This window comes from Callospermophilus lateralis, chromosome 1 (genome assembly GCF_048772815.1).
Source record: "Callospermophilus lateralis isolate mCalLat2 chromosome 1, mCalLat2.hap1, whole genome shotgun sequence".
In the NCBI taxonomy this organism is placed as follows: domain Eukaryota; kingdom Metazoa; phylum Chordata; class Mammalia; order Rodentia; family Sciuridae; genus Callospermophilus; species Callospermophilus lateralis.
Window position 1 is genome coordinate 210,271,761 of NC_135305.1, and position 22,840 is coordinate 210,294,600.

The 22,840-nt window shown below is 60.1% G+C and overlaps 2 protein-coding genes across 4 annotated transcripts; both read left to right on the forward strand.

Annotated features, from left to right (window-relative positions):
- The first annotated feature begins 961 nt into the window (after positions 1-961).
- Positions 962-9,714, forward strand: Ushbp1 (USH1 protein network component harmonin binding protein 1). Of its 3 annotated transcripts, none has more exons than XM_076846388.2 (13): positions 962-1,213; positions 1,355-1,457; positions 1,551-1,705; positions 2,175-2,613; positions 4,711-4,836; positions 4,991-5,127; positions 5,289-5,429; positions 5,640-5,804; positions 6,504-6,753; positions 7,493-7,714; positions 8,866-8,972; positions 9,143-9,265; positions 9,485-9,714. In XM_076846388.2, exons 2-13 carry the CDS (start codon positions 1,404-1,406, stop codon positions 9,672-9,674), a joined length of 2,109 nt encoding a protein of 702 aa, XP_076702503.2. In that variant the 5' UTR covers positions 962-1,213; positions 1,355-1,403; the 3' UTR covers positions 9,675-9,714. The 3 variants fall into 3 exon arrangements, with proteins under 3 accessions (XP_076702503.2, XP_076702511.2, XP_076702521.2); XM_076846396.2 differs by having other exon boundaries at positions 5,072-5,127; XM_076846406.2 differs by lacking the exon at positions 7,493-7,714.
- Positions 9,715-13,064: 3,350 nt separating this feature from the next.
- On the forward strand, positions 13,065-22,622 carry Nr2f6 (nuclear receptor subfamily 2 group F member 6). The gene is made up of 4 exons (XM_076846420.2): positions 13,065-13,950; positions 17,295-17,389; positions 20,013-20,573; positions 21,910-22,622. The coding sequence occupies exons 1-4, from the start codon at positions 13,673-13,675 to the stop codon at positions 22,179-22,181; spliced, it is 1,206 nt and encodes a 401-aa protein (XP_076702535.1). The 5' UTR covers positions 13,065-13,672; the 3' UTR covers positions 22,182-22,622.
- Positions 22,623-22,840: the final 218 nt, after the last annotated feature.

Genomic DNA, 22,840 nt, shown 5'->3' on the forward strand with positions numbered 1-22,840 from the left:
TCAGTTTCCCGATAATGTTGGATGGCCACATGCAAATTTGTTTTTAAAAACCTCAAGACAACTTGGTGCCGTGGCCCACACCTGTAATCCCAGCGTCTTGGAGGTTGAGGTAGGAGGATCACAAGTTGGAGGCCAGTCTCAGCAACTAAGAGCCTGTCTCAAAATAAAATCAAAAAGACTGGGATGTCTGGGGCTGGGGTTGTGGCTCATTGGTAGTGTGCTCGCCTAGCGTGCATGACGCACTGGGTTCCATTCTCAGCACCACATACAAATAAATAGAATAAAGGTCCATCCACAACTAAAAAAAATATGTATTTAAAAAAAAAAAGACTGGGATATAGCTCAGTGGTAGAGTGCCTCTGAGTTCAATTTCCACTGCTGGAAAAAACAGAACAAAAAAAAAAAAAACAGGACAGGCTTGGGGCAGCTCAGGGGCTCAGTAGTAGAGTACTTGCCTGTCATGTGGTGGATCTGGGTTCCATCCCCAGCAACAACAAACAAAAAGCCCCTCTGACATCCTAAGAAAAATACTGCAATTCCCCATCTTAAAGATAAGGAAACTGAGGCTCAAGGCGGGGGGCGGGGGTCATCACTTGCTCAAGGTTACCCAACCAAGATCCGCGTGTGCCTGAGTGAGAGCAGCTGTCCCAGACACTGAAGGGACAGCTAGACAAGTTCGCAGGGGAGTCAAATGAAAAGCATCCACTCTGGGGACAGGAGGGACACTCTGGGACTTGGGAAGTAAAATCCAAGCCTTGGAGATGGGGGGACTATGGGCTCAGAGGATGAGATGGGGAGGGTCTCGCATCTTGGGAGCTAGACACATGCATCCCCACCCCCACCCCCAGGGCTGGAGGAACCCACTGTTCTCCAGGAGGAAACAGTACAATAACAAGTCACGTGACCAGGGAAGGGGGTTTCCTGTTTCCTGGCCCCTCCCAGGCCAGCCTTGGCCTGAGCGGGCAGTGGCCAGAGTGACCCCAGGAGTGCTCAGGAACCCAGGCCCCTGACCAGGCTGCTCTCTGAAGAACAGAGACATACGGCTGAGGGGACTGAACCACAGCGTCAGGACCTTTTGGCTTAGGAGGGTCCTGGGACAGAAAGGGGACTCTTGGGGTTCCCATTCGATGTCTGGATAGGGGGAAAGGGGAGTATAGAAGTAGTGACAGATAAAGGCGTCAGAGGAGAAGGAAAAGTCTTGGCAAATGTGAAGGTAGTGAGCTGCCCATCCAGGGAGGCATTCAAATATGCCAGCCCAACATGGGTGTCTGGGGACCCCTTCCAGAGGGAGAATCATGGCTGACCTTTGCTCAAGATAACAAGGGCAAGAGCTGAGAGCAGGCTGTGTTTCTAGGTGACGAAGAAAGCAGGAAGATTCAGAAGGCACCAGCTTCTGCGCAGCAATGAGTGCCCGGGCCACACGGCCCCGAAGCCGGCGAGGGAGGCACCTGCCACCGGTAAGTGTTCCCCCTCCCCACCAGACCCTGCTCCATGGGACTCTAAGACCCAGTCTCTCTTGGCTCAGAGCTGGACCCCGGGGTCCTTTGCAGGGTGAACTGGACCCCGTAGCTGAGAGTTCAGAGGAGGCTGAAGCAGCCAGCGTGAACGTGAACTCCAAGCCCAACCCTGAACCACCTCTGGAGAGTTTCAGGCCAGAGCCGCCAAGCCCCATGGTGGAGGTCAGTGGCCAGGGCCCAGGGAGCAGGTAAGATCCTCTTGGTCTGTGTCATGGACTCCAGTCTGGGTGAGTCTCTGCCACCCACAAACCTGTGTCCCTCCCCTGCTCAAGCACCTGCTATGGCTCCCCATTGTTCTCCTCAGCCTGATTTTCAAGGACCGAAATAATGTAACCCTGGCCCTCACACATAGCCCCTGTATACCAAGCACCCCAGATGACCCCATTTCTAGAAGCTTCTGTCTCTCACACCCAGGCAAAGACTCTCTGCCCAGACACCCTTCTTTACCTTGCAAATTCTGGAACTCATGCTTTTCTGCTGCCCCCGCCCCAGGCCCGCTCCTGGACCACTGTCCAGCCTCTCAGGGTCCCGCTGGGACACCAGCCCCAGAACACACAGCTCTTGAAGCTCAGTGCCCCGTTCACACTTCCAAGGGACGCTGCAGCGAAGTCCCCTGCTGAACGTGGGTGGCTCAGGTCTCTGGGTTGGTTTTCACAGGACTAGCAAGGATGCTGAGGACTCGGGGGGGAGGCTGGCCTCAGCCCCGGAGGGACCCCAGGAGCCTGCAGTGGAAAGCCACCAGGCCCCAGAGACAACCCTGCTGGACAGGAAGACTGTCCCCACTGGGACCGGGGCCCCCGATGTGTTTCAGACCCTCCAGCACGTTCTGAGTTCCCTGGAGGCAGCCGCCGCTGCCTGGCGCCAGCGACCCCCAAGCTGTCCTGGGCCAGTGGAGGCAGAGGGCGAAACAGAGGGGGCCCGGGGGCCCTGCGCGGAGCAGGAAGGGGCCGGGGGTTGCTGCCAGCAGGAGGTAGCCCGCCTGGCCGAGAAGAACGCCTGGTTGAGGCTGGCCCTGGGCAGCCGTGAGGACGAGCTGGTCCGCACACAGGCCTCCCTGCAGGCCATCCGGGCTGAGAAGGAGGCGCTGCAAAGAGAGGTGAGTGGGTGGCCGAGTCCCACCTCCCAGGGCTCCCTGTCTCTGAGGGAGGAGGCAGGGCCAAGTTCCTTCATTCAGTGAATCAACGCATCTGCATGGAACATTGACTGCTGAGCCCAGCGACAGAAGGTCCCTTGCAATCTTAGTAAGAGGGTCCGGGAGGCCCACTTGAATAAAAAAACAGAAGGAGGGCTTGGAGGAGTGACTTAAGAATTTGGGGGAAGAGCATTCATCCCAGGCAGAGGGAACAGCCGTGCAAAGGTCCTGAGGTGGGAGCATGACTGATGTGTTGAAGGAACAGCAAAGACGCCAGTGTGACTGGAGCAAACAAGAGGGCACATGAGGGAGATGAGGGCAGGGAGGTGACAGGCAGACTGTGCAGGGCTGTGGGGAGGACTCAGGCTTTTGCTCACAGTCCTGAGCAGAGTGGGTGTGCCCTGAGGCAGTGCTCACCGGCGCCCTCTGGCTGCTGTGGGAGGAACAGTCTGTGGAGGTGAGGGCAGAATCCTGATGTTCAGGAGGTGGCTTCAACCTCCTGGTCCTCTGTGCTGAAAATTATGAAGGTGGCAAGAAGTGGGAGGATTCTGGGTGAGGTTGAAGATGGAGCTGAGGCTGGGTGCCCTGGCTCACACCTGTAATCTCAGCAAGTTGGGAGGCTGAGGCAGGAGAATCGTAAATTCCAAGCCAGCTTCAGCAGATGAGTGAGGCTCTCAGTAACTTAGTGAGACCCTGTCTCAAAATAAAAAATAAAAAATAAAAAGGGAGGGGGATGTGGGTCAGTGGTTTAGTACCCCTGGGTTCAACCCCCAGTTCCAAAAAAAAAAAAAAAAAAAAAGGAGGAGGAGGAGGAGACAGAAAACAGAGCTAGTGAACTGGGGGATTGAGTGTGTGACCTAGAGAGAGAGAGACCAAGGACAACTCTGACGTTGGCTGCTGAGGGACTGACAGAGGGACTGGGGAAGCAGATGGAGGGACAGGTTTGGCTGGGGGGAGACCCGGAACTCTTTGGGTACTGATCAACTCAAGATGCCCACTTGGGGAGAGCTACTAGGAGATATCAAGGGGACAGCTATACGGTTGCCCTTCAGTATCCTTGGGGGGCTGGTTCCAGGACCCACTTCAGATACCAAAATCTGCAGAGGCTCAAGTCTTTTATTTATTTATTTTATGTGGTGCTGAGGATCGAACCCAGGGCCTCGCACGTGCTAGGCAAGCGCTCCACCACTGAGCTAGGACCCCAGCCCAAGGCTCATGTCTTTAGATAAAATTGTGTGGCATTTGCCTCCACATCCTCCTAGACTGGAAATCATCTCTAGGTGTCTCACGACACCCCACGCTGTGCACAGAGTTGTTACGAGGTTTTATTTAGGGAATGATAACAAAGAAGAAGCTGCTCATGTTCGGTTCAGGTGCCATTTTGGTCAAATATTTTTAGTTCATGATTGGTTGAATGCGAGGGGTGACTGTATGTCCTGTTCCAGAGCTCACTGGGATATCTGGGCATCTTTAGCATGTGGGTGACATTTAAAGCCATGTGGCTGAGCAAGATGGTGGAGAAAAACCCTCCTCTCCAAGTGGCAGGAAGACAGGGCCGGGGGAGCTCAGCTTGGGGAAATGGGCTCATGGGCCCCCGGGGGTGTAGCTCAGTGGTAGGGTGCGTGTTGGCATGTGGGAGGCCCTGGGCTCTGTCCCCAGAACCATACACACCATCCCCTGCAAAAAGGGAAAAAGAAAAAAAGAAATGAAATTAAATTCTCTTCATGGGGTACAGTGGCACATGCCTGTAGTCCCAGACATTAGGGAGGATGAGGCAGGAGGACCTCTTAAGCCTAAGAGTTTGAGACCACTCTGGACAACATTTCAGTAAATAAAAAAGTGGGATCAATCTTCCTCCAGAGTGGGGCCCACTTCCCTGCTGGGAAGGATAAGTCATGCATGATGAAGGACATGCACAAGATCATGTGGTGAGGGCTTCAGCGAGGTGGCTATAGGGGCTTCTGCCTTCCAGCTGGACTTGCCCCTGACCTAGGAACAGGCCTTGGGGATGGCTGGCAGGTGATTGGAGCCCCCAGCCTGATAGTCCCCATCATCCCCCAGGTCCAGGAGTTACAGGATTCCATAATGAGGCTGGAGTCCTCCCCTCCTCCCTCTCGCCACCAAGCAGGTGGTCCGGGCAGTGATTCGAGCAGCTCTGGGGCAGATGGGGAACTCTGGGGAACTCAAGTGAGTATGAGAAGTACAAACCCCTGGTGCTGATAGATTTAGCATTTAGGAGGATGGACTTAATTCCTGGTCGCGGAATCCAATTGCTTCTTTGGAAAAATCTTGATCCTGGGCTCTTGAAGCTCACCAGGTCCATCAAGTGACTTCTTGGCAGGACTCCTCCCTGGTTCACCCCCTGCTCCGGCGCCTCCGGAGTGATTCCAGCACCCACATTCTGGGGTCTCTCTCCACGCAGCAGCCCCTTTCCCCTGAGACGCACATCATGGAGTCCCGGTTGGAGCAGCTCCGGGGGTGAGAGCCACAAATGCTGAGCTCTTAAGGGCACTGGCACCCCCACAGCTGGGTTACGATTCTGGGAGTCTGGAGCTACAGCAGGGGAAGGAGGGTGGAAATCAGACCCTGGCTATCACCAGTGGCCTCTCATTTCCCCTCTTTCCCACCTTCGGAGGCAGGAGTATGGAGAAGCTAAAATGCTTCAACCGCCTGCTGTTGGCTGTGCTTCAAGGGCACAAGGGCCGCTGTGAGAGTCTCAGCATGCAGCTGGGCCAGCGGGAGGCCGAGGCCACAGCACTACGTCTGGCCCTGCAGTACAGGTTGGTGCACCCCCCACAGAGGCCTCAGCAGCTGGGGAGGGAATGGCTCCACCTGCCCAGGAGCCAGGACCCTTGTGGGAGAGCATGTTTTCCGACTGTGACAGTTAAGGCAACTTCAGTCCGAGAAGAGAGGGCAGGGGTGAGAAGTGAGGAGTTGAGGAGCAAGATGGAGCTTGATGTCCTGCAGTACTCAGAACCAGTGTCCCACAGTGAGGACTGCGAGGAAGCCTATGGGGCCCTGCTTGCTCTGCGGGAGGCTGACTCAGGATCAGGGGATGAAGTCGCCCAGGGTGACCTGCAGGTGGCTGAGAAGGAAGCATGGAGACTGCTGGCACAAAAGGAGGCTGCCATGGATGGAGGGACACCACGGCCCAGGTACCCTGCGAGCTCTGGGAACAGTGCTGGTGGTGAGGACCTGACTAGGGAATGGGACTCCCAAAGCTGGCCACGGGTTTGGGTTTGACGTTGTTGTGCCCAGCAAGGCTGGCATTGAACTCACTTTGGTTGGCTGGCATGAGCTCTAACTGGAATTTCCTATGGTTACTTATCAAGGGTGGCATGATGGTTGACAGCCATTAGGGTTGGCAAGGGACCCACCAGGGAGGGTAGGAAAGTGGATGATGGAGAACTGATTAGAACTGGCATGATGGTGCTTAATGAGGTTGGCCTGAGGTTTCATGGTACCCACCAGGGTGGGCATGATGCTACCAAGTAGGGTTGGCAAGCTGGGTGACGGTGCCCATTGGGTTGGCCACGATGGTGTCTATCATGTTGATATGAGATGGTGCCATTGGGTTGGTGATATGGAACCTGCCATATTGGTATCAGCAAATGGTGCCCGTTAGGTTGGCATGGCAGTGTCCACTGTCCACCATGTTGTCTTGATAGAAGGTGGTTCCCACTAGAGTTCACTTCTTGGTGCCTACCACGTTGGTATGATGCAGGGCCCAGCACAGATGGCCCAGGTGCATCATGGTCAGTGAGATGGAAGGTTCTGGAACTGACAAGTTTGTCCTGAAGTTAGCAGGACCGTGCTAGTCGGTGTTAATGCAGGACTCTCACCTGTTTCTGTAGCCCCGAGGGCAGCAGCGTAGATAAACCCACGCCACAGGAAGTGGCGTCCCGGCTCCAAGGATATGTCCAGCATCTCCAGGAACGCCGTGCTCTGGTGAAGATCCCCCCGGGGCCTGGCCCCACCTCGGCACCTTTGCCCACCGTGCCCCATGCAGAAGCCATGGTGCAGGCCATTCTGGAGACCCAGCCTGGCCCTGCCCTGCCCCGGCTGGAGAAGATGCAGATCCAACAGGACCTGTTGGCCACACGGGTACAAATGGACTGAGGTCACCATGTCAGTCTTTCCTGGACGGGCAAAAGCATTTCTGAGGCTGAGAGGGACGTGGTTGGGGGACCAGGAGAGTTCTACTGGACTCGGGGCAGGTTTCCTGGAGGAAGGGCAATTGGAGTTAAGGTTTTGAGGGATGAAGAGGAGTTTGTCCTTTGGGATTCAGATTCTTATCAGACTCTGAATCTGAGTTTCCAAAATTCTGTTCTTGGGAAGAGAATTTGGGGGCAGGGAAGGATCTGGGTTTGTAGCCTGGCATGAAAGACCTGAGGTTCTGGTTCAGGGAGGTCGGGTATTTGCCTATCATGCAGGAGGTCCTGGATTCCATTCCCAGCAAGGAAAGAAGAAAAAGGTTCTGGAATCAGAGAAATTCCAGAAACTTCCACTGATCTACTGCTTGTAGTCATTTCCACAACTGTAGCCATTTCCACAACTGTAGCTTATTTTTTTTTTTTTTTAATTGAATCCAGGAGCACTCTACCACTGAGCCTTTGTAGATTTTGAGACAGGGTCTTGCTGCATTGCCCAGGCTGGCCTTGAACTAGAGTAGAGTTCCTCCTGCCTCAGCCTCCCGAGTTGCTGGGAATTCAGGCATGGCCACTGTGCCCAGCCATCGCTATTGCTTTTAGAGGAGGGAGGTATTTCCTGTCTCCCGAGCCTCAGTTTCCCCAGCGGTTGATCCCAGAGGCACTCATTCTCCGTCCTTTCTACGGTCCTTCAGGAGACCCTTGCTGAACTGATGCTGCAGTTGCAGCTGGTCCGGCGCGAGAAGCGCGGCCTGGAGCTGCGGGACGCTGCCCTCCGAGCCCAGGGCCCTGCTCACGTGCTGCTGCTGGAGCAGCTGCAGTGGGAGCAGGCGCAGTTGGGGGCTGGAGGGGTGGACAGCAGCGGTGGAGGCAGCAGTGCAGGCGGGAGCAGTGGGGACGAGGAGGAGTGGGCGCAGGTGAGTGGCCCTGCGTGGACCTGGTAGGGTGGCAGCATGCTACTGGCCGTGGGGTCCTGGCCAATTGATGCCCCCTTGAGCTCCACCCTCCGTTTCTGCCCAGAGAAGCAAGTTGAACGGTTAAGTTCCTGCCACACCGTCTGCCTGTACTTTGCAGTTTCTTTCCTTGGGTGTCTCCAACCAGGACCAGCTGCAGCTGTGAGCTGGTCTCTCCCCTCTTTCCCACGGGGTTTAGGGTTTTCCACTCAAACCTACACCATCCCCAAGCCCTATATTCCTCCTGTCCCACCCCCACACCCCAGTCTCTGCCTCATCTCCTCCCAGATTTTGATACCTTCACCTTCTTTCCCTTCCTGTCTGGTTGTGTCTGTCCTTTGCTTAAAATCTTCAGCAGCTTACAGGTCTTTTTCTTCTTTTTGGTTCTGGGAATTGAACCCAGGGGTGCTTAACCACTGAGCCACACCCCCAGCCCTTTTTGTAGTTTATTTAGAGACAGGGTCTCATTAATTTGCTTAGGGCCTCACTAAGTTGCTGAGGCTGGCTTTGAATCCACGATCCTCCTGTCTCAGCCTCCAGAGCTGCTGGGATTATACATATGCTCCACTGTGCCTGGCTCACAGGCCTTTAAAAACAAACAAACAAAAAAAAACCTTGTTTTTGTTAGTGTTTTTTAGTCAGAAGGTTCTTGCCCTGTTGCCCAGGCTGGCCTCAAATTCTTGGGCACAAGAGATCTATCTTCCTGCCTCAGCCTCCCAAGCAGCTGGGACTCCAGGCATGTGCCACCACGCCCAGCTCAGTGCAGGTTTCCTAATACAGCCCCTTGAATCATCTCTCTTGTCTCCAAGACTTCATACTGACTGTGCTTCCGCCAGGAACACCACTCCCCTCTTTGTGTGATAGAAATCCTTGACCTTCTGTAGCCCTAAGCTCAGAGGTCACCTCCTCCTGGCAGTCTCCTGGACTGTCGTCAGATGAGGTCCCCTGTTATTTCCCTTTTCAGAGAGTAGCTTTCCCCATATTGGGGTATCTCATCAGACTGGGGGCAAGGGCTGTGGCTGACAGCAATCTGGGTGGCTTTGATGTCCAGCCTGGGCTGACCACACCCTAGGGACCTGGGCTAATGTTACTTCCCTCCCTTTTTTTCCTCTTAGGGCCCTCCTGCTGTTCCTGGTGGCTCTAGTGGCCTTGATGGAGGCCAGTTAGGCAGAATGTGGGACCCAGAGAAGTTAGCCAAAGAAATAGAGGCATCAGTCACCAGGTAGGTGTGTGCCTGGGGCCTGGAGGGGGGTGGATGGGCGGGCAGGGCGTGGCAGGGCGGCAGCATTGTGTGCAGGTGTGTTTTTGTGAAAGTCCATGTGGTTGAGAGGGGGACAGGGAGGCAGGATTGGCCATGGCCATGAGCTGCCCCTCTCTCCACCGCTGTGCTAGGACCCTGGACCTGCGGGAGCAGATGCAGTCTCTTAGAGAGCAGCTGGAACAGGTGGTTCAGAAGGGACGAGCTAGACGGACCCAGAGCGCTGAGCTGAACAGTGATCTCTGCAAAGCTCACAGGTGGGCCCCTGCCTGGTCATCATCTAGTTGGTGACCTCACAAGCGTCCCCAGCTCTCCCTGGACCTCAGCTGCTCCCCCCATAAGAAGTTCACCCCACGCCTCCCTGCGGCCTCTGAGCCGTACCAGGGCCCCAGCAAGACCCAGCTCAAGAGCGCACCCCCGGATGGGTGAGCGCTGCGCGCGGGGCAGTTCCTGGCTCAGCCACCCACTCCCTCCAGTGCCCTGGTCCTGGCCTTCCGAGGAGCCCACCGGAAGCAGGAAGAGCAATGCCGGAAGCTGGAGCAGCAGATGGAGCGAATGGAGGCCCGGCAGGCCAAGGAGCTCGCCGTGCTAGAAGCCACCGCCAGAGCCCTGGGAGGACGCAGGCCCCCCTGCCCACCCCCTCAGCTGGGGGAGACCTTGCTGTAGGCCCTCAACCAGGCCTGTCATAAAGCATGCTGGAGTGACATTGTCATGTGCGGTGACTTTGAGTTTCGGGCTCATTTAGCACCACGGGGACTGATGGGAGGTGACTGGGCATTTGAAGAGAACCCAGTGTGTTTGCCCTGGCACCATGTGGGGGAAAAGCTTGACACTGAGGTCCAGCCAGAAGTGACCTAGGTTGTAGGGACAGAGACCCCCGACTGAGGCAGTTTGGGCTCAGTGAGGTCTCCGGAGAAGCTGAAGTTCTACCAGTTCTCTTTGTCCAGAGCCCAGGGTGGGTCCAGGGGAGCAGGACACCTTGCCTGCCCATGCCTGCCCAGGGAGGTGGGGTCTGGGTTGGCAGGCGCTCCCTAAGAGAAGGCTGGGACCCCAGCAGGGAGACTGGGGCCAGAACGGGTCAGGTTCGGGTTATGCAAGACGAGTGCCTGCTCCCAGGGTGGTGAGGGGCACAGGAGCCAGAGATGACTTTGGAAATTGCATTGCAAGATCATGGAGTTTGGGGTGGGGGCAGTCACCCCAGAGGCAAAAGCCTGGGACTTGGGTTGCCTGGTGCTTTGGGGGTAGGGGGAACTCAGAGCAAGTGTCCGAGCAGCTGGGACCTTCTCCTGTGGGGGTTGAGCTGGGAGGAGTGGTTTTGCCAGGTTAATAGCAGGCGGCTGATTAGCGTGTCATTTGCATAGACCACACCCCTCTGTCCCTCTGCAACTGAGGGGCTGGGTTGGGGAAGAGGCTGAAAACGACCCAATCACGCTAGGATTAGCCGCCAGCTGTCCCTCCTGGGCGGTAGCTGAAACCCAAGATGAGGATTAGAAAGGTTTCCTCCACAGCCTTGGCGGGCGGGAGGGCGGGTGGGGGGGCACGGCGGCAGCACCTGGCCGCACCTGTGCAGGTGTGTGACAGGCGGGTGCCTCTCCCAAGGGAAGGCCACGGGTCAGCGCGTCAGTGGATAGTCTTGTCGACCTGAGAGGCAGAACAGGAAGAGAATGACAACCGAGTCTCTTCCCATGAGCGATGGGGCTGGTGACCTTTGGTCCTTGCGCTGCCTCTGGACCCAGGCCAGCCAGAAAGTTTCCCGGGAAGGCAGGGAAACTGAGGCGGGTCACCTTGCCCTTGGGAGAAGCCCAGGAACTGACTTCCCTCCGTCCTGTCCTTTCTAAGAGCCGAAGAGTGCTCTTAGTCCCTAGTCCCACCAGGTTGACGAGGGGGGGGAACAAGGAAGCCAAGGTCACCTGTAGGAGGGGGCGGGGGCAGGTTCCCAGGCAGCCGGGGCAGCGTCTAGCCGTTCCCACGGGCGCCCTCGCGGCAGATGGGCCCAGGCCCTTTTGTCCCCGGTCCGCGGCCGCCGCAAGGTCAAATGTCACCGCGGGGCCGCGGGCAGGGGTCAGTGGGGGGCGGTGCCGAGGCTCAGCCCATCGCCAGTCGGGCCCCAGGGGCGCGGGGGTGTAAAGGCTGCTGGTAGAGGGCGGGTGGGCAGCCCTGGAGCTGGAAGGTCCTGAGAAGGGGCAGGTGGGAAGGGGCAGCCCTGCCTCCAGTGGTCTCCCACCCAGTCCCCCAGATTCAATTCCTCCCCCCCAAGTCAACTCCCCCTGCCAGATTCCTGTCCACTTCCCTTGTGAGTCCCCCCTCTCAAGCATTCTCTTACTTTTAAGTCCACCTTTTTGATATCTCCTAAGGGACCTCCCACACCCCATGTCCTCCACCTAAGAATGCTGGCAGGTTCAGACCAGGGGAACCCGATCCTTACCCCAAATAACAAGCCAGTGCCCCCAGGTTCCCATGAAGCTCCAGAACCAAAGTGTCATTTGCTTGCCCAGGCTCCCTCCCCCAGCAGGACTATGAGCAGAACCCCACTCCAGTCAGATCCATGGGAAGTCCTTGCTCATGTCTAACCCTAGTCTTTCCTGCTTTCTCTATTAAGTCCTTTTCCATTTCACACTAGCCAGACCTTTCTGGATGATCCAGAGGCCCAGGAATGGGTGAGACTGGCTGGCTAAACTGAATCTTAATTTCCCTTTAAGTATCATATAGTCTCTAAGCATCTCTCCCAGCCCCAAATTGCTTATTGGAAGGGCTGGTATAAGATCAGACAGGGGCAGAGGGCACTGCTGTCCTGTCTGTGGCTCTCAGAGGCTCAGACATGTGCCCTGGTGTCCAGTTCTAGGTCCAGGGCTAGGTGGGAGAACAGGCTGGGTGGCTGCACCTTCAGGACTCATAGGTAAAAGGTCACCTGAGGAAGAACTTTTCCAATTGGTTAAACATTAACAGGTCTAGAGCCAGCGACTCAGGCTTCCCCTGCTTCCAAGTCCAGTCTTGCATGCAAAGTGTGCTTACTAAGTGCTGGTGAGGGCAGGGGTCCAGCAGAGGCAGTGAGGGGCTTTGGACACGGTGGCGGGTGGGCGGCTCCAGGGTTCCTGGAGGAGATTTTGTAGTCTCCAGCCGGTCTCCAGGCCGAGCCCTTTCTGCAAAGCACAGAGGGAAAGAAATGAAGGGGACAGGGACAGGCCCTGGCAGGGATGATTGGTATTCCTGTGGTCTCCAGCCCGGTGGAGGGCCGGTGGAGGGCCCTGCCCCCAGAGGCCTGAAATTCTGTAGAAGGGACCCCCTGACCTCGCTACTCGTTACCCGTCCAACCAGACTCAGACCACACCACCCCTTCTCCCTGGGGGCTCTGGGCACCAGGTGTTCGTCCAAGCAGAGAAAGGGTGGAGTGGGGGTCGGACGGACGCGGCGACTTTCTGGAAGAGGAAGCAAACACAATCCATCCTGCAACTGGGCGAAGAAATGCCCCAGGGTGTGTGTGTGTGTGTGTGTGTGTGTGTGTTGCGCAGGGGCGTGCCCCCGGGTGCAAAAGTCCCCCGATTATTGCTTCTGTTGGGAATGCGTGGGGCTGGGGGCTTCCGAGGGGGCCTTGAGGGTGTTTGAAAGACGTAACGTCCGAGGCCGGAGGTGGAGGGAAGGGCCTCGGAGAGACATTCTGGCGACATTAGAGGAAGGGCAGAGGGCAGTCGCCGCTCAGGCCCCCGAGGCGGCCCTGCAGGGGTTAAGGCTGGAGCGGGTGGAGGGCGGGGGCCCGGGGAGGGGGTGGGGGAGGGTCAGGCCAGCGGCCCCGCGCTCCGCCCCCGTCCCTCCCGCCGGCCCGGGCGCCGGGCGCCGCGCGCGGCCACCCATGCCCTTATAAGGGCGGCCGTCGCCCGGGCAACGAGCGCCCGCCCCCAGCCCGCGGCGCGCGCCCCTGCCCCCGCCCCCGCCCCCCGCCCGCCCCGCGGATGGAACGTTGTGTGTCAAACCGGCCGCAGCGCGAGGCCGGCGCGCGGGGTCGGCGGCAGCGGCGGCGGCGGCGGCGAGAGCGAGGCTTGGGCCCAGGCGCAGGCCCAGGCCGGGCGGGCGCGGCCGCGGCGGGGGCGGCAGCTCGGGAGGCGCCGGCCCGCGGCCCTGCAGGCCCCGAGCGGCCGCCGCGGGCACCTGGGGGCCCTGGGGACCCAGGGGGCGCGGCGACTGGCCCCGGCGCGCGCCCGCCGCCCCTCCCCCTCGCCACGGGCGACCGCGCAACTTGCGGCCAAACTTTCCCCCCGGCCTCCCGCGCTCCGATGGCGACCCGCTAAGTTGGCCGCAGACCCAGGCCGAGCGGCGGCCAGGCCAGAGGGCGGCCCCTGCGCAGCCCGGGCCGGGTCATGGCCCGCGCGCCCCTGCCGGGGCCCCAGGGCGGCGGGGCGCGAGACCTCGGGGCCCCCGGCCCACGCCTCTAGCGCGCCCCCGCCGGCCCCGCGCACGCGTGGGAAAGTTGGCCTGGAACCGGCCCGACCAGTTCCGCCCGGGCGCGCGGACCGGCCGCAGGAAGTTGCTGCAAAACTTTTTTGGGGGGTGCAGCCGGTGCCCCCCGCGCGCCGGGGCCGGATGCGCGCCGGGTAGGGTCCCCCGGGCCGAGAGGGGTGCCCGAAAGGAAGAACGAGGAGGGGGCGCCCCGGCCCCGCTGCCCTGGGGCTATGGCCATGGTGACCGGCGGCTGGGGCGGCCCCGGCGGCGACACGAACGGCGTGGACAAGGCGGGCGGCTACCCGCGCGCAGCCGAAGAAGACTCGGCCTCGCCCCCCGGCGCCGCCAGCGACGCGGAGCCTGGCGACGAGGAGCGGCCGGGGCTGCAGGTGGACTGTGTGGTGTGCGGGGACAAGTCGAGCGGCAAGCATTACGGCGTCTTCACCTGCGAGGGCTGCAAGAGCTTTTTCAAGCGGAGCATCCGCCGCAACCTCAGCTACACCTGCCGGTGAGCCCCGCATCCGCGCGCGCACCGCCGCTGGGCACCAGCCCCGGCCTGGGGCGGGCCTCTGACCTGCTCGGTCACCTTGGGCCTGGTGCTGACCTTCCCTGCGCCTCCACTGCCCCTTTGAGCTAGGGACATAGCCCCCCTCCCGCCATTCCTTTCCTGGGGTTGTGTATACAGTTGGCGCTGCATCGATGCAGATCCCCCCCAATCAGGTGGTCCCTCGCGGCTTCTGCCTCGGCTTCTTGCTCGTCTGTTCTTTTTCTCCGAGGAGGGGGTCATCGCCGCGCGGGGACGGGCAGGGGGTGCTGTCAGGAGCGGGACCCTAACCCCAGGGCACCCCTTCTCTTGGGGATTCAGCGCGCGTCAGAGCCCGCGGGAATCGAACGTGAAACTTGGACCGTGGAGCTCGCAGCGTCCAGGGGCCATTGTCTGCGGCCGCGCGGATCGATACGGCGCGCCCTTGGGGTCAAATATCACTTCCAAAGTCGCCCAGGCTACCGCGGCAGCTGGAAGGAGGCTGGGATGGCACAGGGTGGTCTTCTTCGCATTAGGGGCCCTGCTGTGGAAGGGGAGCTGGGCTTGTCTGTCAGGGGGCACCCCCTGGGCTCTCCCTGGGCTTTAGGTCACCGGAAACCACCACTGGAGGGCCAGCAGGGCCACCGGAATTGACCGCACCCCCGAGCACACACCAAGGGATGGGTGCAGACCTGGGGCTCCTGGACAGTCCTGTGAAGTCTGGGGCGACTGAGAGGATATGGGAATGAAATGCTTCTGAGGAGGAGCCCTGGGTGGTCCCAGTTGGAGACCCCTCCGGCAGGGTGTGGCTGTGCCGGCTCTTCCTGTTAGGGCTGGGGATGGAAGGTCCGCTGGGGGAAGGGTTGGGTGTCCCGCCTAGGGACTGGTGGATATCCTCTCCTTCACTGACAGGCCCCACCCTGCACCCCCCAGGAACAGCATGGTCTCTGTAGAGGTAGAATGGACAGTCCCATTTCCCAGATGCACAAAACTGAGGTCCAGGGACATCTTGCTTCCTGCCCTGGATTCCACATGGAGGGTATCTGATTCAGCTGGGCTCAGCAGGGGGAACTGTGGGGCCAGGGAGGGAGGGGGCTGAGTTGGAGTCATCGCATCCCCAGAGAGAGCTGCTGACCACGGGCTGGTTGGCAGAGGCACCATGTGGGGACCCAGATGACTGAGGCTGGAATTTGGCCCCAGGTCCCTGGTCAGAACCTGCTGGGGGGTGGGGGTGGGGTGGGGTGGGGCAGGTAGGCTGTGGGGGGACTGGCCTGCTCCCTCCTCCAGCGCTAACTGGGCCACCAGACTTTGGCCTCATTCTTGCTGCTGGAATAAATGCCCGTGCTCTGGTTGGGCCTTTAGGGAGGGCAAAGGAGGGGGCTCAGGCAGTTTCGGGATCCCAGTGTACCTGAGGGCGGGGTCAGGGTGCACCAAGACGGGGAGTTGTTTGGGGCCAGCAGAGTCCTCAGAGCTGTGTGGCCCAGGGGAGTCACTGTCTCTCTCTGAGCCTCCAGTTCATTAAGCAGTTGGCCTGGGGGGTTTCATGCCAGTGCCCTAGAAAGACCCCAGCCCGAGCCTTGTCCTCAACGGGCTCTCAGTCTGGAGGAGACACCAATGCCGGGAGCCTGTTGGGTCTGGACTCCTAGGGAGGGGGCACAGGGTTGGCCTGGGGGTCGGGAAGGCTTCCTGGAGGAGGGGCCGGTGGTTCTTTTAAGCATGAAGGGTTTGGCCAGCAGGAGCAGGCACTCCTGAGGGGGCCCAGGTGGCAGCTGGGGGAGTGGGTTGTAAGACCAGACTGTCAGGCCCTGGAGACGCTGGAGCCAAATGGGTCTGAAGTGCTAGACTGAGGCCGTGGGGGGCCACGCGGGGATGTGAGCAGGGAGGGCTGGGTCCTGATCTGGACACCCTGGCAGAGGCGCACACTTGTGGTCCCAGCTGCTCCAGAGGCCGACCCGCAGGAGGATGGCTTGAGCTCTGGAGTTCTGGGCCAGCCTGGGCGACATAGCAAGGTCCCATCTCCAAAAAGAAAGAAAGAAAAAAATAGGACTGGAGGCCAAAGGCCAAAAGCCAAAGAGGAGGCTGACCTGGGCCATGTGATTGGGCAAAGTATATACTCTTTAGGTGAGATAACAGGAAGAACTTACTGTTTCCTTATCTGGGGAGACAGATCTGATCAAATTCTGTAGCTGGGAAAGTTGAGGCTGAAGGCTCAGGGCCTCCCCTGAGGTCAGATGGCCCTGCCGCAGGCCCCCTGCCCTTGGGCCCCAGGCCTGGCCCGTTCCACCCCGCTGCCCTGGATCCTCCCCCTGCAGTCTGCTGGGGCTTTGTTCGGGTTCTGCCTGAGTTCCCTCTGCCCTAGTCGGGCCTCTTGCTGGGCTCAGTGGCTGGTGCCTCGGCCTCCGCCCTGTTTGCCCTGCCTCTGAGTTCCCTGGCTAGGGCTGGATCTCCACACCCCGCCCCAGGCCCAGAGCATCCCCTGTAGGAAGGCCACCGTGCAGTTTTGGCTGGGCGTCACAGCTGGGTGCCCCTCTGTGCCTTTAATGTTTGGAGGGTTTATTTCAGTCTGTCACCGTGTCCTCTTGGTGCAGGGGTGTCTGGACCCGGGCCTCAGGGAGCCCCCAGCCCATGGGGGAGTGCGGGGGCCAAGGGGAGAGGGTTCTGGGGACATCCGAAGAACAAGGGCCTGAGCTTTTCCCTCCTGGGGGCTGAGCCTGGCCGGGGAGCCCACTGCCTGTTGGGACCTCCTGGAAGGGACAGCAGCATGCCACCGGGCTGCGCAGAGGAAGCAGCTCAGGGTGGCTTCCGGCCTGGATGGACTCAGAGGAGGGGAGGTGGCCGTGGCCCTCAGGGGGACCAGGGGCTCCTGGTCCATTCCTTCTTAGTGCAGGCCCTGGGCAGGCAGCGCGCCGGGTGTGACCCCATAGACCCCTGGCACATGGCCTGGCCTCTAGTGCCTTAGTCACTCACAAACCCAGCTCCCTGACCAGGTCCCTTCTCTCCCCCCATAGTGACCCTGGGGACGGGCTCTACCTCTTAGCCTGACGTTGACCAGATACAGTGACACCGTTCAGTTCCCGCACCTTGGCTCTCACTGTCCTGTTGCCTCTCTCACTGGAGAGCTCCACTCCCGCTCCAGCACCCCTGCTCCAGCACCCCTTCCGGGGCCCCTTGCTGTGCTCACTGCCTCCCCAGACACCTGCCCTTCCCGCCCTTCCCTACCTGGAGCCCTCAGTGCCGGGCGCCGGCCCAGGGAGCCCCAGCGCGTTCCCCAGGGCGGCTCAGGGAGATGGTGTGGATGTCATGGGAGCCCGGCTTCTGTGTGTCCCCAGGTCCAACCGTGACTGCCAAATCGACCAGCATCATCGGAACCAGTGCCAGTACTGCCGCCTCAAGAAGTGCTTCCGGGTGGGCATGCGGAAGGAGGGTGAGTGGTGCTGGGGCTGCACGGCCTCCCCCGCGGTCGGCCCAGGGAGGCTCCCCCTGCAGCCTCCTTCCCCCTGCAGCCTCCTTCCCCCTGTCCTTGAGCCCTGGGCTGCAGCCTGGCCCTAGGCTGCGGGAACCCCATTATGACCCGAGGCCCCTGGAGCTGAGGGGCCCATTGGGGCCCTCAGGGGCTTTCTCGGCCAGCCCCTCTTCCCAGAGTCCCCCTGGGTGTCTCCCCTGGCCTCAGAGGCAGATCCCCAGCCTGACTCCTTGGTGGCTTCCCTGTCCCCTCGGTGTTTGATCTGACTGGCCTCGCCTCCACCTCCACCCCCTTGTGTGTGTTTGTCCAAGGCAGGAACTCGGCCAGATTAAGGCAAAAGGTGGCCTGTCCTTCCTCCTGACCCCAGGCCCTGGGAGCCAGAGGCAAGTCCAGCCTCCTGCCCCTGCCCTGGGAATCTGGGCCGACAGACATGTGCTGGGCAGCAGGGCCTGTGATTCGGTGTCCCTTGGAATTCAAGTGGAACCCAGTGGTACCCCAGGAGCCCTGGGTCTTAGGACGGAATTCAGTCTGTTGGACCAGATTCCCTGTGCTGGGTTACAGGCTAGGCTGTCGGTTCTTCCTGGCATCTAACTTGAGTGTCAGCTGCTAAAAGTTAGTTCCTTCTTGCTGGACCTCTCTGGGAAAAGCTGCTCAAAATCTTTGTCTTAAAGTTATCTGCACTGGGCGTGGTAATCCCATCTACTAGGAGGCCGAGGCAGGAGGTTCACAAGTTAGAGACCAGCCTGGACAACTTAGTGAGACCCTGTCTCAAAATACAACTAAAAGCAGCTGGAGATGTAGTTTGGCAGTAGACAACACCCTGGGGTCCGTCTCCAGCACTGTAACCAAAACCCAGACAAGCCCCCTTAAGGAAACACTGCTCCCTTTGGTCCCTTTAGGTTTGAAGGTGACTCCTTTGTCCCTGCCCTCTTCCCCAACCTGGATTTTGCCTCTGCTTGTGCATTTGATCTAAGATACTGATATACCTCAAATCAGGACTGGGATCTCCCAGGTCTCACAGCGCTGTCCTGCCTCAGGACCCTTGCGTGGGCTGTTCCCTCTGCCAAGTGCTCTTCCTCCAGATAGCTGCATGGCTTCCCCCTTTATCTCCTTCCCCTCCTTCACGGTTGCCTTGAACATCACCTCCTCAGAGAAGCCCTCCTCATTACCCTCCCCTGCTGTCCCCCCTTAATTTCACACCATCCACCGAGCTCCCGTCAGAATGTCATCCCCTAAGGGTGGGGATCTTGAGCTTTCTTGTTCACTGATATGTCCCTAGCACCTAGTCCAGAGCCTGGCATACAGTAGGTGCTCAATAAATGGTTTTTGGTTTGAATTATCATCCATTCTGCCCTTCCTGTAACCCTAGTTGTATAAATTCTCAGTGAATTCAGTGATGGTGTCACTGTCATCACCTGTTTTATAGCTCAAGAAATAGACACAGGACAGGTCAGTGAGGCCAAGGTCTGAGGGCAAGAGAGCTGTGGTTGGGAACTGAGTCCCCACAGTCTGATCTGAGGAGCAAGAAGCTGGCAATGGGGGTTTGAGGAAGAGGGAAGATCAGGTGCAAAGGCCCTGAGGCAGGAACATGGCTGGTCAAGGAGGGTTGGTGAGAGTGGGGTTAACAATCCAGTGAGCAAAGGGGGAGAAGGTCCCTTGGGAGGGGGTGACACTTGTGGGCCTTTTCTCCTTTGTACCCATTTTACAAGGGACTCAGACTCAAAAATCAGTGACAGTGGCTCCAACTCATGCCTCTGCTTCTCTGCTGGCCCCTGGTTCCTGTCAGGCCCCCTCTTCCACTGGCTCCATGCTGAGCTGACCTGGAGTTCACAGGGTGTGCCAGCTCATTACTTGGTCTCTGCCTGGCACCCAGTCCTGTCTGCCCTGGCACCTGCCCCGCCCAGCACAGCCCAGCAGCGCTGCAGCACCCTCAGCTGCTTTGTGCCTTAGTTGCCCTCTTCCCACTTGGTCCCTGGAGACATGAACCCTGGCATCAATGGAGCCTCCTCCCTTCATGGGAAAGGCTGCCGAGAGCAGCTGTCCTTTACTGAGGGCCTGTTGCAGGCCGGACCCCAGTCCCAGGCCTGGGGCCCAGACACAGGCCCTGCCCTCAGGCCGCTGGTGGAGGTGGAGACAGTGGGTCTGCACCAGAGACTGGCGGAGCTTGGTCACTGGCCAGGAGTCCCAAGTCCTCCTCAGCTTTTAGGACCCCATTGATCGACAGCTGGGGATGTGATTGACAGATCCAGCGAGGGCCACGGAGCAGAGCTCACATCCAGTGCGAAGGCAGTTGGTCCCACTGGGGGCAGGGGGAGATGCTTCCTGTCCCCCAGAAGCTGGGGCAGGGGAGATGGACCTCCCTCCGGCTGGTGGGTCAGGGCCGAGTAGGTGGGGCCCGCAGCCTCCTGGCTCCGCCGGGTGGTGTGCCCAGGGGGTGAGGTTGGGGGTCCGGAGAAAGGCCGAGTGACCCTGTGCCCACTTTTGTCTTCCTCCCCTTTCTTCCTGCTTCCCCTCTGGCCTTGTCTTCCCATACGTGTCCCCCGTGTCCCCACCTGTCCTCTTCCCGCCCCCGCCCTCCCCGCAGCGGTGCAGCGCGGCCGCATCCCGCACTCGCTGCCCGGCGCCGTGGCCGCCTCCTCGGGCAGCCCCCCGGGCTCGGCGCTGGCGGCGGCGGGCGGAGACCTGTTCCCGGGCCAGCCGGTGTCGGAGCTGATCGCGCAGCTGCTGCGCGCCGAGCCCTACCCCGCGGCGGCCGGGCGCTTCGGCGCGGGCGGCGGCGCGGCGGGCGCGGTGCTGGGCATCGACAACGTGTGCGAGCTGGCGGCGCGGCTGCTCTTCAGCACCGTGGAGTGGGCACGCCACGCTCCCTTCTTCCCCGAGCTGCCGGTGGCCGACCAGGTGGCGCTGCTGCGCCTCAGCTGGAGCGAGCTGTTCGTGCTGAACGCGGCGCAGGCGGCGCTGCCCCTGCACACGGCGCCGCTGCTGGCCGCCGCCGGCCTGCACGCCGCCCCCATGGCCGCCGAGCGCGCCGTGGCCTTCATGGACCAGGTGCGGGCCTTCCAGGAGCAGGTGGACAAGCTGGGCCGCCTGCAGGTGGACTCCGCCGAGTACGGCTGCCTCAAGGCCATCGCGCTCTTCACGCCGGGTGAGGGCCGGGGCTGCGGGGAGGGTGCGGGCTGGGTCTCCACCCCCAGGGACACCCCACTCCCCAGACCTGGGGCCCGCGGGGCGGGGCGAGGACGCTGCCGCCAGTGCGACACCCGGACATCCCCTCCCCCCATCTCAAGACTCCCAAGGGACTCCAAGCTCGGGCCCCAGACCCAGGGGACCTGGGCCGGCCTCCGGGATTCCCACGCCCCCTCCCCCTCATGCAGGCGAGCTCTCGGCCCCCGGCCCCGCAGCAGGAGGAGAGCGGGAGAGGCCCGCCGCCGGGCCTGGGCTCTCTGCCGGCCCTCTCTCTGGGCTGACCCAGGCCCCCCGGGTGGCGGGAGCTGCGCTGGCTGGGCGTGGGGGCGTGGCTTGAAGGCCCCGCCCTCAGGTGCGGCTGGAGGGGACCCTAGCCGCAGACCTAATGTAGTGGCTGAGCAAATGGCTCTGCAGTTGTTTGTTTGTGTGGTCCTACAGGGGACGGGACCCAGGGCCTCAAGCACCTGGGCCACAGAGCCACACCTGACTCTTGTTAATTTTGAGAGACTTACACCACCCCCCCTCCCCTGCCTTGGGAAAAGCCCACAGCCCTGGCCTCTACCACCGGCTGCACCTCCAGCTGGGATTCTGTACCTTGGAGAAACACCCCCAGTCAGTCCCCTGGAGGTTCCTAACAGGCTGGAAGGATTTGGGCCACCAGATATTTCCTTGGGACACCAGCCTCTGGGTGGCTGCCTGCCTGCATTTGATAAGTTTGGATTTGCCACCTCTTCTTTCCCCAGTAGACCTTTGAGTCCCAGTTTCAGGGTACCCTTCTAGAGTGCCGCCACTTCCACTGGTCCCCACATTCACTCCAGGCTGCCTGAAACCAGCTGGGCCCTGCCTCTTCCCCAGCCGGATGAGTGGCCATAACTTGTGTCCCTTCCAAAGGAGGCATCACTGCCTGCTGCACCTCAGGTCATTGCTGTCAGGTGTACCCCCACCTCACGTCCCTTGAAGATCAACGCTGCCTTAGAGGCCCCAATTTCGAACCAAGGGGCACCTAACCATGGAGCCACATCCCCGTTTTTTTTTTTTTTTTCCTTTTTGGATGGTTGTGTTTGAGACAGGGTCTAAGTTGCTGAGGCTGGCTATCCTCCAGCCTTGGCCTCCTGAATTGCTGAGATTGCTGGCCAGTGCCACCATGCCCAGCTTAGATATCCCAATTTATGCCCCAGGGCCCATCTCTCACCTCCAGAGTGGCCCCATCCCTGAGTGGTGACCCCTAAGCAGTCACCCCCGTGGGCCCTGTGTGTTCTGCTGCCTGCAGTCTGACCTTGCCCTCATTCTGCCAGATGCCTGTGGCCTCTCAGACCCGGCCCACGTGGAGAGCCTGCAGGAGAAGGCACAAGTGGCCCTCACGGAGTACGTGCGGGCCCAGTACCCGTCCCAGCCCCAGCGCTTTGGCCGCCTGCTGCTGCGGCTCCCTGCCTTGCGAGCGGTGCCCGCGTCCCTCATCTCCCAGCTGTTCTTCATGCGCCTGGTGGGCAAGACGCCCATCGAGACGCTGATCCGGGACATGCTGCTGTCAGGAAGTACCTTCAACTGGCCCTACTCGGGACAGTGACTGTGGGAGGGCTGGGTGCACACTGGCTGATCTGCAGACCTCATGGGACATGGATGCCGGCCTCGAGGGACCCAGGGTGAGGGCCCTGGCTTCTCTCCCGAGACACCTATTTTTTAAAGACTGTGGAATATTTGTCTTTCCCGTTTTTTAAATGATCATAAAACCAAAAAGAGACTGATCTTCCAGGCCCAGCTGGCCCCTCCTGGAACCCCGCCCAAGGAGGGCCCAGGGATGGAGGGCCCAGTGCTGGGCCTGCCTTGTCCCTCCGTGTCTCGAGCATGAACTTGCGGGAGGGTGGGGTTGGCCTCGTGGTGATGTGGGCGAAGGCCTGGCCTCTGGCCTGGAGGGGCAGCTGCATGTGCAGGCAGCTCCTGCGGACATGGGGTCCACGTTGGACACTAGGTGACACACATGAGGCCAATAATAAAGCCGTTTCCTACCTGTGTAGCCTCCTGTGCCATCTTTGAGGAGAAGGTGAAAAGGCGGGTGCCTGCTGCCCACTGGCACCACACCCACTGCTACTGTGAGCTGGCGATCGGTGTCTTGTTGGGCAGGTGGGAGGGGAGGCTGGCTGGGGAGCCCAGGATCTGCACCCAGGCGCTCAGGTTCCTGGTCCTGCTCTGGCTCCTCAGGGGGAGCCTCCTAGATTTGGATTCCTC